General features: G+C 35.2%; 4 protein-coding genes across 4 annotated transcripts; 1 reads left to right on the top strand and 3 right to left on the bottom strand.

The window, feature by feature from the left end:
• The first annotated feature begins 194 nt into the window (after positions 1 to 194).
• LOC143624206 (histone H4) lies at positions 195 to 506 on the top strand. The gene has a single exon (XM_077094919.1). The coding sequence runs from the start codon at positions 195 to 197 to the stop codon at positions 504 to 506; it is 312 nt and encodes a 103-aa protein (XP_076951034.1).
• Positions 507 to 2,253: 1,747 nt separating this feature from the next.
• Positions 2,254 to 4,147, bottom strand: LOC143624169 (protein YIP4b-like). The gene is made up of 3 exons (XM_077094895.1): positions 3,382 to 4,147; positions 2,784 to 2,858; positions 2,254 to 2,573 (listed from the first exon to the last, which is right to left on the bottom strand). The coding sequence occupies exons 1-3, from the start codon at positions 3,886 to 3,888 to the stop codon at positions 2,313 to 2,315; spliced, it is 843 nt and encodes a 280-aa protein (XP_076951010.1). The 5' UTR covers positions 3,889 to 4,147; the 3' UTR covers positions 2,254 to 2,312.
• An 875-nt stretch (positions 4,148 to 5,022) lies between these two features.
• Positions 5,023 to 5,961, bottom strand: LOC143624168 (beta-1,3-galactosyltransferase pvg3-like). The gene has a single exon (XM_077094894.1). It carries the CDS (start codon positions 5,959 to 5,961, stop codon positions 5,023 to 5,025), a length of 939 nt encoding a protein of 312 aa, XP_076951009.1.
• Positions 5,962 to 8,933: 2,972 nt separating this feature from the next.
• LOC143624205 (zinc finger protein 2-like) lies at positions 8,934 to 9,341 on the bottom strand. Its single transcript, XM_077094918.1, has one exon. It carries the CDS (start codon positions 9,339 to 9,341, stop codon positions 8,934 to 8,936), a length of 408 nt encoding a protein of 135 aa, XP_076951033.1.
• Between the last annotated feature and the right edge of the window lie 4,796 nt (positions 9,342 to 14,137).

Here is a 14,137-nt window from a genome sequence, read left to right as displayed (position 1 = left end):
ACCAATAAGAATCATTTATCCTCGTCACCCGGATTCAAATCCCACGGTTCTCCACCAACGAATCCAAGGGTGAACACCCACCCACCAAAAGCACAAATTATCACCCCCACTATACATATACCCAACAACACCATTTACCAACTCAACCAATTTCTAGAGCGAGATACGAAACAAAACTAGAGAGAGAAAAGAAAATGTCCGGAAGAGGAAAAGGAGGCAAGGGTTTGGGCAAAGGCGGAGCAAAACGACACCGTAAGGTCCTCCGTGACAACATCCAGGGGATCACGAAGCCGGCCATCCGTCGTCTGGCTAGGCGTGGCGGTGTGAAGCGTATCAGTGGGTTGATTTATGAGGAGACACGTGGGGTGTTGAAGATATTCTTGGAGAATGTGATTAGAGACGCGGTTACCTACACGGAGCATGCCAGGAGGAAGACGGTTACGGCCATGGATGTGGTGTATGCGTTGAAGCGTCAGGGCCGTACGCTTTACGGTTTCGGTGGTTAGCTTTGTTATGATCTGGTTAGGTGTCGATGTTAGTGTAATTGAAGTTTGTTTTCAGAATTAAGAGATTGCTGTGTTGATTTCATTTCATCTTGTTATTATTTTAGTCACAAAATTATTAGATATTGCTTATTGGTGATTGGATGCGTTTTGACGCTTTGATTCAAAATGAAAATGAAATTGATTAATTTAAATGCGTCCTGGTTAATGCCAAACAAGTATTGATGAAGATTTAGGTTACCACAGGATACCTAAGTTGCTGATTATTACATTGCTTATTGTTGTTTAGATGCATTTTGACATTAAAAGAGTTGGCCCAGAACAACTGCCTCATATTAATTATAACTTTTAAGTGAATATCCTAACCAGTTAACTAAAAACCGAACCGTAACTGAAACTGGTTAATAAACGGCACTGGTGAAACTGATTACTAATGCAACTGAAACCAGTTATTTTTCATAGGTTACTAACCGGTTAATAACATTAAGGTTAGGGTTGTATCTTTTTGACAGTTATATAGCACCGTGGATCATTTTTACCCCTAACTTGGTATAAATAGGTATTAATGTTTAGATATGATTACGCCCTTTCTCTATTTCTCAAAGACTCTAAAATGCAAAATCGTTCAACCCTTTCAACTCTCAACCCAATAGGCTCTCATAGTAAAGGACTAAAACATTTTTTAGTTACTCAAAACCAAAAGAAACTGCAAAATTTTCACAAAGTTTATCCTGAAAAATAAAAAAATAGCTCAAATTATTAACTTGAATTATAGGTTGATATGTAACACAACCATGCGTATTATTATCCAACTAGCATCTCATACATCTGGAAGATGTTAGGAAATTATTCTTATATGGACAAAGCTTCTTTATACTTGAAAAAGTTTCATACTTCTACATCATTATTTGAGTCATATTTTGCAAGTACAATTAACAATGTCCATTCACTTGCTACAGAAAATGACTCTTGTTGTCTCATATTAAAGAGGTAGAGATCGTTGGTTGAAAAATACCATAACTAAGTGTAGTTAGTGCACTAATGTTTTGGTAGTTATACACGAAAAAATAGGATGAAGAATTAGCATTAGTTGCAACCAAAAAATAGGATGTCCTTAACGTAAGGAGGATACTGGCTTTTATATTTTGCTAATTAAAACAAGTTTGGTTAGTTTTATAGATGCAATGAATCAAACATAAGTTAATTGTGAATCTTATGATATTCGTGTATCCCAAAAGTCTTACATTAAGATGATACAGCATTGTTTGGAAGAAAGAAGCACATGAAAAGGTAAAGGCACGTCTATTCGTAGTCATTTTTGAGCAACTTTCGTAGAAGATCAACACTCATTATATAAAAGGACATAATACTGATCAGGGGGCATTCCCATTGGGTTTTTTTCTCCCTGGTTTTTTCTGGCAACCTTTTTAACGAGTCAACAACTTCAACCATACTAAGCTGATATCCAAAGTGGAATGATATAAATCTACTCATTATGGTTATCAATGATTGCATAACATGCTTTATCGATCTTATAGTTATCATATTAGTCAAGTGATTGTTATAATTATAGACTGATTAGGTTTCTAATCCATGTATTGTATCTCATTTGTATAACAGACTTGATCAATGAAATATCTGATCTCTTTCACATACTATTTTTCTATTAGGCGTCTTCACTTCATGTTCTCTTATCAAACTCCATATTAGAAGCATATATAACCAAACCAACATAACAAAATTGAAAAATAATAAATTTTGTATAACAAATAACGATGGTTATATTTCTCTACAATTAATTAGTTTCGATCAATCGATTGCGATGATAAGGAAACCGACAGATACATACATGAGTAGAACGGGGTAGATCGCAAGGGCTTTTCTTCTAGGGTTCACAGCTGTGCTTATGAATGGATATGCTGCCCAGGAGCTCCAAGCCAATGTCACACCCACTACCACCATCTTCACCACCACATTATCTTTCATCATGCAGATTAGTGCTCCCACATCAAGAGGAAATAGGCAGTAACCTAATAAGCTCAGGCTCTGGAAAAAGATTATGCGCCCACCCTATATATATTACAACCCATTAATTTCATGATGATTAATCCAAATTGACATGTATATCAGTATATGTACATATGCATGCATGGATAACAAAATCCATTACATAATGATTATACATTCATTAATCCAAAATGACATGCATATGCATATATACATGCTTGTATATATAATCTATTATATCCTATCAAGTTGTGTATAAGAGGAAAACATTACCAGCAGTAAGACGTTGAGTGTGAGAATTATAGCCCCGGTTGCGAGTAGAGCAAAGGCAACAGCAAAAACTTGAGACTGGATAACAACAAAGAATATTATAAGTTTGGACAATGGAGATGAAGATAATCATGGAAATCATAGTAATATTCAAGGAATTAATCGAGTTAAGTTATGATTATACATCAATAATATGGAACTTTTTAGATTTGCAGGTGGTTTAGAGACGTGGTAAGTATTACATATAGACAATTCGCTACACCTATGAGGCTATGAGTAAACTCAAGGGAAATCGGATTTAAGTTTGCCATGGCAAGCGGACTTGGCTTGACTTTGCTGGTCAAAGGAGCAACTCCAACCTTTTGTCCTTATCCAAGGGTGAAGGGTGCTTACCGCACCAACAAACTAGATAAAACATTGTCAGATTTCCCTTAAGTTCACTCATAGGTGTAGCGGACAGGTCTATTTATACAACTTAAACAACATGCTTAGAAATACTTACGGCGTTCCCAAACCACCTACGATTTTAAAAAATCCGTGTTTAACATAATGTTAACGTAAACACTACAAACAACATATCGCCAATGACAACGGTAATCACCTTCTCTATGGAGGCGGACCACGACAACGTGAGTCCAAGAAACACAATAAAGAAAAACGGACCCCAAAGATCCCAATCTCTCATTGCCTTCCCAGGATCCTCCCGATACGGATTCGGAAACACAACTAATTTCAAATTACTAACAATCCTCAACAGATCTCTTTTCACCGTCTCCCAAACGGGTTCAGTCAACGTGTTGCGTTGTGACCCAAACCCGCCCACGTTCGGTTGAGACTGGCCTGCATTTGCATTACGAATAACGTCAGGGGGCGTTGGAGGGGCGGCTGGTACGTAAGTGGATTTGGGAGGGGGCGGAGCTGGGGCGGGGGAGGGGACGAAGGGGGTGGAGGATACGGGGATGGAAGCACGGGGAGGGGAGGGAGGGCGGGCGGGTTGGACGGTGGAGGGACCGAGTTGGACGCTGGCGGTGATCAAGTTTTCGATCTCGTCGATGTCGGATTGGGAGGTTTGGTGGTGGGGGACGGCGTCTTTCTCGACGTTGGACATTTTTGGTGGGTGGATCTGAGAGTTTCAATAAGGTGGCGAGTTTTCAGATCATTGTGGGTGAGGGGTTTCGCGGTAACGATTAACAAACTCGTTGATGTAAAGAAACTCAAGTTTGTTTTTGTTTTTCTTTTTTTTTTCTTTGATGGTCCTTCAAGTTTATGTGAAAATATGCATGTTTCACTTTTGTGGAAATTTAATAAACCGGCCTTATAAGCAATATTAATATTATGTAATGTTTTGAATTTTGCATGTCACACTATACTACTATATATAGGTATCAAAAGTGTGATATAATCGTTGTGTTTGTTTTTTGTTTGAACGTTTGGTTAACTTGCTAGTAATGGAATTATAAGAGAAAGTCTCGGTGATTTGTAAAGTATACATACCTAGATATACTTACACATAGAACGTTTTATGCTCAATCACTATAGACCAGATAAAAAACCTCATGATTAAGCATGCTAGAGTGGTAGTACTAGAATGGTTGATCTAGTAGGAGGTCTCCACTTTGAGAACCAAATAAACTATGTGACTCTTTTGGGCAAAACAAACAATATATATTGGTTGGTATACGAGGCCAAATGCTACAAATGGTGTCAGAGTACTCCTCAGCCTTTTGGTGGGGGCAAATCTCATCGAGGATGACAAATCTCCGCAGTGGTTAAAGGGACAGCCTAGGCAAACCCCATACCCCTGATTAAGATGATGAGAACAAAACTCATCAAGGACGAGTCCATATATATTTGGGGTGATTGTGAAATTCTACACAAATCTCATACTGAACATGGCAGGAAATATGTTTGGTTCATAAGAAATAGGGCTTATAAGAAAATTGGACCTTGATATCAACAACGCGTTTTGGGCATAACTATTATAGAGTAAACTCAACATATAAGTACGCTTAAGTGCGATATTTGGATGGGTGACATGTTTAGTAACCAAAGAAAGAACCACAATCCATATCCATGTATTTTAGGAAACACTAAAAGTCCGATATTGTAAATTGTCCCATGAAACACACTTTACATCTTAAGTTCTTAACAACACATGATCATCTTTTTTGTTTACATTGGAAAAACAATATATCAAGCAAAAATTTGGTTAGAATGTAAGTATATCATGAACTAAAGTATATCATATATGGTACATCTTTGAAGGTTTCAAATTCTTGGTAACATTAAAATACTCCAATGTTCGGATCCACTTTTCTTGATTCTTCAAACGATGAACAGCCACTGTATCCGGCCAAAGCTCATGTGTACATCGTGTTGCTGGCTCTGGATAATCATACATAGACCACTTAGCATTATACCTATTTTTCGCACGTCGTCCCTCTCGAAGCCATTCTCCGAAAACCTTATCTTCAGGCCCAACCATATGTCGTTTTGGAATATCCGAATCTTTAATCCATTCGACGATATCCCACGATACCAAATATCCCATTCCCGACATGTAATGCACAAATGGATCCATACTAGGACATGGAACTACATAACCATAATATAGATCTTCTCTTGGTAATGGCATCAGGGTTTCCACGAGTTTAGGTAACCGGAAGTAGGTGTCGTCGTCACCTTTGATGACATAATGGTATGGCGGGTTGGTTGAGTTGGAATCATCTTTCAACATATCCGGCAGGCTCGAGAAGTATGTGTAAGTCTTGCCTTTATCCATGTTTTCTATACAGTTCAAGATTATGATATCATTGTATAGCATTATCTCTAGAGCTATTAATATCCTCTGGTCTTCTTTTGTTAGGTTGCAAAAGACGAACTTTACGTCGATTTTTGCTCCTGTGACCGACTGTGTCCCATATATGAGGCGGAGGAAGTGGCGGCGTTGATGGTTGTCGGCTAGTGTTGGAATCCCAATGAGAATTCTGATGTCATTTTCTCTTATGGGCAGTGTAGTGTTTTCTGAAGAAGGTGAATAGATGGCAGTACATCTTCTGATGTTTGATAGATTGTTGAACTGGATCTCGTTAATAGATGCTAACATGATCAAGGTCGTGATGAAGATGAATGATATAATGACGATTTTCATGCCGTTTCCAGTTTTCGCTGCATTCTTCATATTGAATATGGTTGAAATGTTGTTAGAAATAAAGCCTATTTGATGTTAAAGTTATACATTCTTGAATAGAAGTGTTGGATGGAAAACTAGATGTGAATAGACGAAATTGCCCCCTTGGTATCTATGGAAATGCAGGTTGAGTTGACTAGCTTCGGGGAGTTTTTGGTAACTTCATCATCATCATCATCATCATCATCATCATCATCATCGTACTCAGTATATCCCACCAATAGCAAAGCTATAGTAGGGTCTGAGGAGGGTAAGATGTAGACAGCCTTACCTCTACCCCATAAGGATAGAGAGGCTGCTTCCGGTGAGACCCCCGGCTCGATAGTAGTTTTGCATCAAGCCTTGGACATAAGGCACATAGCACTCAATCATCGGGACACCGGCTGATCGGTGCATGTACCCTTGTCTTTCGGCTATCAACGCCACTACATGATGCCTGATTAACCGTCCGTCACTTTTAACGTTATTTTCACGAGATTAGTAAAATAACGTCAAAATTAGTGCAATTTCACTTTTGCAAGGAGAAATTAAAGAGTAGTGATATGAAGCCTAACTTGAATTGTAAACTAGTTGGTATCTGTGATACACGGTCTTGCTTTAATAGTGCCTAAAGTAGTCTTACTTTGAATTAAACACTAGGGGTGTGAATGGACATTTTTGCCCTTAGGATCCAAAGAGATATAGCTTCTGATGAGTTTGGTTGAGGATGTTTTTTGGAAAAATGGCATGTTGGCCATGTGGTGGTGATTATGAACCTAAATTGAATTACACATTAGGTGTGTACATAGACAATTGTGCCCTTGGAGTTTAGAGAGATAACACTTTAGTTGACCAGCTTTGTGAGGATAGGTTTGGTAAATTGGTATTTCTAATGCATTAGCATTAGCATTAGCATATATAAACAACTTGCTTGCGCAATGGCTAAAGTAAAGTCAGAATGGTCAAAAGTCAAAACACTTTGAGTACATATTAGGCATGTATGCATGAACATGTGTGGACCGCTTCAATTACGTTAGGGATGCTTCAATTACAGGTTACTTCTCTTTTCAACTTATTTTATTATTGTTTTGGTAATTCAAGACATCGTATTGCATATTTGCATCCACAATTGTTATGATTATTATAATAAAGTTAAATAGAAAGGGAAGTTAATTTCTCGATGGTTCATGTGGTTTACACCGATTTTAATTTTGGTCTCTAGTTTGATAAATTAAACTTTTGGTCCAATAGTTTGTAAAAATGTAATGCTATTGACCCTTGATATAAATGGACGTTAACTGTTAGCTGTTAAGTGAGTATGAAGTGACCAAAATACCCTTTTTGTTTTTAAAACTAATTAGATTTAAGATAATAATCATCATGGGGCCATTTGATCAATTTCCCCACTCATGATTATTAAAGCCCGGTAAATAAAAATAAAGCTAATGTTATGTTGATTTCTAGTCTAGCTCCATGCTAGACGGCTTTCTTTTTTCCTTCAATATAATTGGCCGGCCGTTCCAAAAAAATAGTATAACTCAAAACAAAAAAAAAATAATATGTTTCAAAAAGTTTAAATACAGTTGTATATAGATGTTGAAATATATGATTATTAGGATTCAAGGTCAAACACTTCTTTTGTATTAATATTTTTAAATTTAGTTTGTTTCTTTTTATATTCAAGGTTGATCTTGGTACAAGAATTGCTAGGCTCTAGAGGTGCACATTCTGGTTAACCAATAACCGGTTAATTATTTGGTGGGAAATAACCGATTAATCGGGTCGAGTACTAACCAATTTTGAGACAAGAAACCCCTACCCGGTATAACCAAACCAGTTAACCGGTGAAAAAACGGAAAAATCCGGTATGTTATAACATAATTAAAAAAAACGGTTAACCGGTTTCGAAATCATTAAAATAAACAGGTGTACCGGCGGGCGGCGGTTAGAACCAGGTATAAACCGGTTAGTGGTGGACTGGTAGTCCAGTACTATGGTGCGGTTGGGCTGATCAAGGTTGAAAGCAAGATGGGCTGTGGGCTAGTTGAATAGGAGAGTGACCGGCTAGGCTGTTATCAAACTGTATAAATGGAACGAGACCGGAACATCTTGTAAGATGGATTTCGTTGAGGGATTTATTAGAACTGACAAGTTAAAGGAACAAGTTTTTATCAAATTTTAGAAGTGACAAGTTAAAAGGAAAAATATGTACATTATCTAGATTACAACATACAAAAATTGTAATCACTAATGATAAATAATCTTATTTCACAGTCGACTTAGTTTCTTCTCACTCTTTTAATATTCCAAATGCTCATATTAGATAATATCAAAATACAAGGCCAAATGTTAAATATACTATACACTATATATTGTTTATCAATTGGGGGAAATTAATAACTACATCTCCCTCCTTTGTTGGCATGATGATTAATGACTCTAATTAACCATTATTGACCGAATATGACAGTTGATGACTTTACTTAACCACAATTCACTCTAGTTGACATTAATGACCAACATTATCATGAATGGTTGGTACTAACTTGGTTAAACTAGGACACTAGGTCCTTAGTAACTATGGTACTAAGGTTGGTAAAAGCGTATAATTAACAATAGGTCGGTAGCAACATAGTTACAACTAATAAGACGTAGCTACTAAGTTACCGTAGAATGGTGTTCCTTTCGAATGTTAAGTGTAAATTAGTTATAGTTGTCTGTTAATCGTCGACTTAAACGTTGCGATAGTACATCTCTATACAAAGGAATCATCTGGTCTCATTTCTACATCAAATTTCACATGATGAACTTGTCCTTCTTTGCAGGATCATTAATATCTTATTTGATTATTGATTTTCTGTACCCATGAAAAACGTTAATCTAATATTGATTTGGTAAATAGATTAAAATGATTGTCGAAGAACAACACTGAACTAGATTCATAGATGAAACATAAACGTAAAAGTACATCGATTTGCATTTGCTCAAAGCCTGAGAGACAAATCAAGCTGATGAAAATCTTCTTCACCATTATAACAATAAGCCGTCTCTCTCTTCCCAACATGATCCTGATTCATGAACGGCGGCTTCACCCAACCAACTTGGCCCGAACCATCTGAACCAGACATTGATGTCTGGTCCCAAAGTTTAAGTACTCCTGAGCTCATGAGTTGTCTACTTTTCTTGGCCAAGTTCCGTTCGAGCTTATGAGCATTTTGGTGGCCTCCAAGTGCTTGAGAAGTGTGAAATTTTCTCCTGCAATAGTTGCATGAGAAAACGCGTTTCTCGGGGTTGCTTGATGAAGAAGATGGCGAAGAAGAACGAGACGAGTGATCATGCATGAGGTCTAAGGTGCAGTAGTTATCTGGTAAGTTTAGATCAAGGAAACTCATGATGATTATTTAGAACAAAGATATATATATGAGCTAGATTGAGTAACTTAAAGTTAATAATCGAGTTTATAAGGAATGTTTCAAGACTTGCTTAAATATGATTTGTGTTATACGTACAATATAACAATTTATATATGTGCGAGAGAAGCATGGGCAATCGTATTGCTGTCGCCTCTATTAATGGCATGACCGAAGTTCGTCTTGTCGGTGCATCCTATATATATATATATGTCTTATTTATCTGGAGGGAATGGTGTCTCAATACGTATGCATACAGTGATTTAAAAATAATGATCATGTTTGCATTTAATTTTCTTTTGATTATCCAACTATTTTCATATTATATAATAAATTTTTTATAACTAGTAGTTAACAAATGAATAGTAACTAACAAATTATTATGATTATAACACCAAAAAGTCTTTCTCTTTTTGTTTAAACCAAAATTTGAAATTTTGTTCATGATTTTTTGAAGGGTCATATATATATATATATATATATATATATATATATATATATGCATCGTTGAATGTCGATGGTTTTTGACATGATGGTATCGGTGTTTATCTTACGTACATTTTACATATGGTCTTATAAGGTGACATTAGATGGATTTTAAGACTAGTTCTAGAGAAGTACTGGGTTTTTTCACTTAATTATCCAAAATATATACTTCATTAAATATTAACTGTCATAAATATCTGGATAAAAACTATAACGCTAAATTTGAATCAAAATAGCAAATATTAAGATTAATACTTTGTTTAATGTTTATTTCTTGTTAAAGTCAGTTCGACCAAGCTAGACGTTTAAAAATAACAAGATTGAAAAACATTAATTAGTTTATTACACTAAATGTACCATCATATGAATATTTGCCGTACTTATGTGTAGATGGGATCAATCAAGGAGACAATATTGGCAATGAATCATGGGCATGTTTTTGCTTTTAATTTTTAACATTATATGACCTTCAACTCTAATCTGATTTCTCCAAATTAAGAAGAAATTTTTTATGAGTAGAAGCATGTGGGCTAGACCAGAGAGGCTATTTATATAATAATTTATAAAAAAAATATATAATAATTTATGCAAGGTTTTGCAGTTTTGTCTGTAAACTAGCAAACAAGATTCCACTTCAAATAGAGAAAATATGATACACATGCACATGATAGATGATTCCACTTCAAATAGAGAAAATATGATACACATGCACATGATAGATGTTTGAAACATACTAGGAAGCCCCTTTCGCCCACACCACCCTCATAAATTAAAGACGTATTTATAGTTCACAATAAGTCATAGTAACAAGTTTCGATATAAGTGCATTCTCATCAATTCTCCTGTCATTAAATATATTATTACACTAGTTTTTATCCTCTGTATTACAGGGTTGTTTTCTTTTTTGTGTCTAATATTTACATGTTTTTTTATTTTAATTTTATTTATTATGAAAAAGTTAATAATTACTTAAGGTTTGATGATAAAAGAGTTTCACAAATAAATGAGATGTTATAACCCGTTTAAAAGCTATAGGTTTGATAAGACTCATGACCCGTTTATTATTTTTTTTACTACAAAATTGTTTCTTAATATAAATAATATCATTTTCTTAAAAAAATGGATATTAACTTTTAGTAGATCCCTATTTTTATAGGACTTTCATATCAAATATTTGGTGAGATTATTTTTTTTAATATAATGAGATGTTATAACCCGTTTAAGGTTATCTGGGTTTGGTGAGACCTATACTCGTGAATTCGGGTAAAATACATGAGAAATCTTCATTTACAAATAAAGCAATATGATGGCTTGAGAAAATGTACGAAGCAACTATGGAGCTTTTAAAGGTTTCGTTTATATATATTTAAGATTAAGATTTTTTAGTTCTATAGTAATTCTTTTCTTTCCCTTTTTTGCTTTCATTTTCCTTTTTTTTTCAAGCAACATGTATTATAATTTATTTACATTCTCATATGTTGTTTTACATTATTCGCTTATAATATTTATATATGTTTTTTTTAATCTTAATTTTATTTATTGTAAGGAAGTTAATAATATACTTAGAATTTGATGATAAAAGAGTTTCATAAATAAATGAGATGTTATATCGGTTTAAAAGCTATCTGGGTTTAGTGAGACCCAATTACCAACTTATTTAAGTTTTTTACTATAATATTGATTTTTAATTATAAACGATATATTTTTTTAAAAAATGGATATTAATTTTTTGTGTATCCTTATTTTATAGGATTTTCATATCAAATATTTGATAAGTTTAATTTTTAATATAATGAGATTTTATAAATGATTTAAGGGTTATCTGGGTTTGGTGAGACCCATATCCATGAATTCGGGTCAAATGCATGAGAAACCTTTATTTAAGAATAAAACAATCTGGTGGCTTGAAATATAAGGAGCTTTCGTTTATATATATTTAAGATAAGATTAAAAAAAACATTACATTTTATTTATTCTTTCTAAGTAAATAATATTTTATATATCCTTATCCTCATATTTTCTTTCTCATCCACTCATATTTACTTTCAAAATATATTAAAAAATTTATAGGATGGAACATGAATTTTTCAAATATACAAACAGTGCATTTTCTCTATGCACCACTCGCAACATCCTAATCCCCCCCCCCCCCCACATATATATATTATACAAACCTCACTCACAAAAATTGATGGAGGGACTTGTGAAAGGTCCTAAACATACCCCCTCCCTTGTTAACAATACATCCCCATAAACTTTCATTTCCCCTTAACATTTGTAAGACCAAGCGTAGTCCTAGCGTTTTGGGTTTTTTTTTTGTCTGGCGTTTTGTGTGTAACGTGAGAAATGGCACAAATTTCAAAAATATATCCGTTGGGATATAGCCATTTAAATTAAAAAAAAACTATTTTAAATATTAACAAAAATATACTATAAAAACATACCCAAACCTTAATTCTTTTACACAATTCTTCTACTTCTCTATTACATATCTTTTACACAATTCTACTACTACCAAAATGTTTACGTTTAACAATCAAAATGTTCTCGATTTTGGTCAACATGTCCGACAAGGCAACGCAATCAATCCCGGCCCGAATAATCCACAACTGAACCCATCTACCGTCTCGATGCTAACAGTCCCCGTCCCTTAAACCGCGAATCCATTCGAATCGCAAATGGTCGCGTACATGCAATATCTAAGTTCCGGAGCCCCTATACCAAATACGGTGTCTGGTTTCCAAAACCCAACCACAAACATGATGGCCGGTTCGGGTTCCCAACCCGACGACGAGACGGTGCTGGAGACACAAATTAACCCGAAGCCACAACCCGTCTCGGAGACTCGCGGCGGTTCGAGCCAACGTGGACGTCCGAGAAAACACGTAAAGAAACCCGCTGGCAAAGCTAGGGCTAAAAATAACACTATACCGTGGACTATCGACGAGTGTGAACTATGTGCTCGTGCTTGGTGCGTGATATCGGAAGATCCCCAGACCCCAGTGCAGTAAGTTTTTAAAAAATATATATATTTTTTAAATTTCTTAGAACAAACATTGAACTTGTAATGTTTTTATTTTTTTAGCGAACTTTCAAGCATCAGGCGTATTTTGGAACAAAATTAAAGAGTTGTTCCACGAAGTTGGCAGGGACTCGCGTCGAGAAAAAGATTCCATGCTGTCGCAATGGAACGATATAAACACCAAATGCACGACTTTCCATACGGTTCACTCTCGGATGACTCGAACGTGGAGTAGCAGTGTCTCTGACGCGGAAATCATGGAAAGGGCGTTGAAAGAGTATCGACATAGGGTCTCGGGGACCTTAAATTACTTTAGCATTTGGAAATACCAACTGAGGTTTCACCCAAAATGGGGCCCGGTTGTGGAGGCCGACATTGAAAGTGGTAAGCCTAAAAAAAGGTCTAAAACATCGTCTTCAGTTGATCCAGAAACGCCCTGTTCCGACGCTCGAAACTTCAACTTAAGCAATAATGAAGCCGGGAATTCCTATGCGGATATTACCAAGATGCCTCGACCGGGGGTAGAAGAAGTTAGGGAAAGGGGTCGCGTCGTTGTCGGCAACGGGTTCGAAAGCCGAAATGGAAAGTCATTTCAAAGAAATGAACATTCGACTCAAATATATACAAAAACTTGGAGCTAAACGTCTTCAAGTAAATATGGACGCCGTCGAAGTACTTAAAAAGAATGAATTGGACAACGGCATCGAGGTGTTAACAAAGGAGTTATCCGAAAACGACCCGAGAGTCCAATATCTAAAAGCAATCTGGCAAGTGAAATTTTTTTAAAAATACAACACGTAGTCTTATTATTATTTATTGTTGTATTTTTTTAATTTAATGTATTTTTTTATTTTAATTTAGGTTTTATTTCTGAGTTTAATGTATGTTTTTTAATTTTAATGAAGTTTTTTAATTTTATATTAATTATTTAAATGATATTATTTAAAAAACAAAAAAAATTAATAGTGATTGGGCGCCACGTGACACATATAACGCATGGGGGTGGAGAGTTATGACTACACCCTGTTTTTGTAAAAAACCATAACCCTGACTGAACGCCACATGACTCATAACGTTTAGAGGTGGGGCTTTATGACTACACATGGTCTAATTGACAAGTTAGTCCCTCTTATTTTATTTTATAATTATCTCAAAATATCAAATTAAAAACTATTAAGTTTTTTTTGTTTTATAGTTTTTTTATATATTTTTGTTATTTGATTTGTTATTTTACTTCTTTAAGATTTTATTAAATGTTTGTTTATTTTTT

The sequence above is a fragment of the Bidens hawaiensis genome, unplaced genomic scaffold (assembly GCF_021521415.1).
Source record: "Bidens hawaiensis isolate Kalapana, Puna unplaced genomic scaffold, B.hawaiensis_p1.1 tig00003698_1, whole genome shotgun sequence".
In the NCBI taxonomy this organism is placed as follows: Eukaryota; Viridiplantae; Streptophyta; class Magnoliopsida; order Asterales; family Asteraceae; genus Bidens; species Bidens hawaiensis.
Note: the sequence above shows the minus strand (reverse complement) of the source record. Positions and strands in the feature narration are given on the sequence as shown.

Coding starts and splice junctions, on each gene's coding strand:
- LOC143624169 (XM_077094895.1), bottom strand. CDS start 3,888: ATGTCCAACGTCGAGAAAGACGCCGTCCCCCACCACCAAACCTCCCAA. Junction 2,859..3,381: donor GGTCCGCCTCCATAGAGAAG/GTGATTACCGTT, acceptor GTTGTTATCCAG/TCTCAAGTTTTTGCTGTTGC. Junction 2,574..2,783: donor CACTCAACGTCTTACTGCTG/GTAATGTTTTCC, acceptor TAATATATATAG/GGTGGGCGCATAATCTTTTT.
- LOC143624206 (XM_077094919.1), top strand. CDS start 195: ATGTCCGGAAGAGGAAAAGGAGGCAAGGGTTTGGGCAAAGGCGGAGCA.
- LOC143624168 (XM_077094894.1), bottom strand. CDS start 5,961: ATGAAGAATGCAGCGAAAACTGGAAACGGCATGAAAATCGTCATTATA.
- LOC143624205 (XM_077094918.1), bottom strand. CDS start 9,341: ATGAGTTTCCTTGATCTAAACTTACCAGATAACTACTGCACCTTAGAC.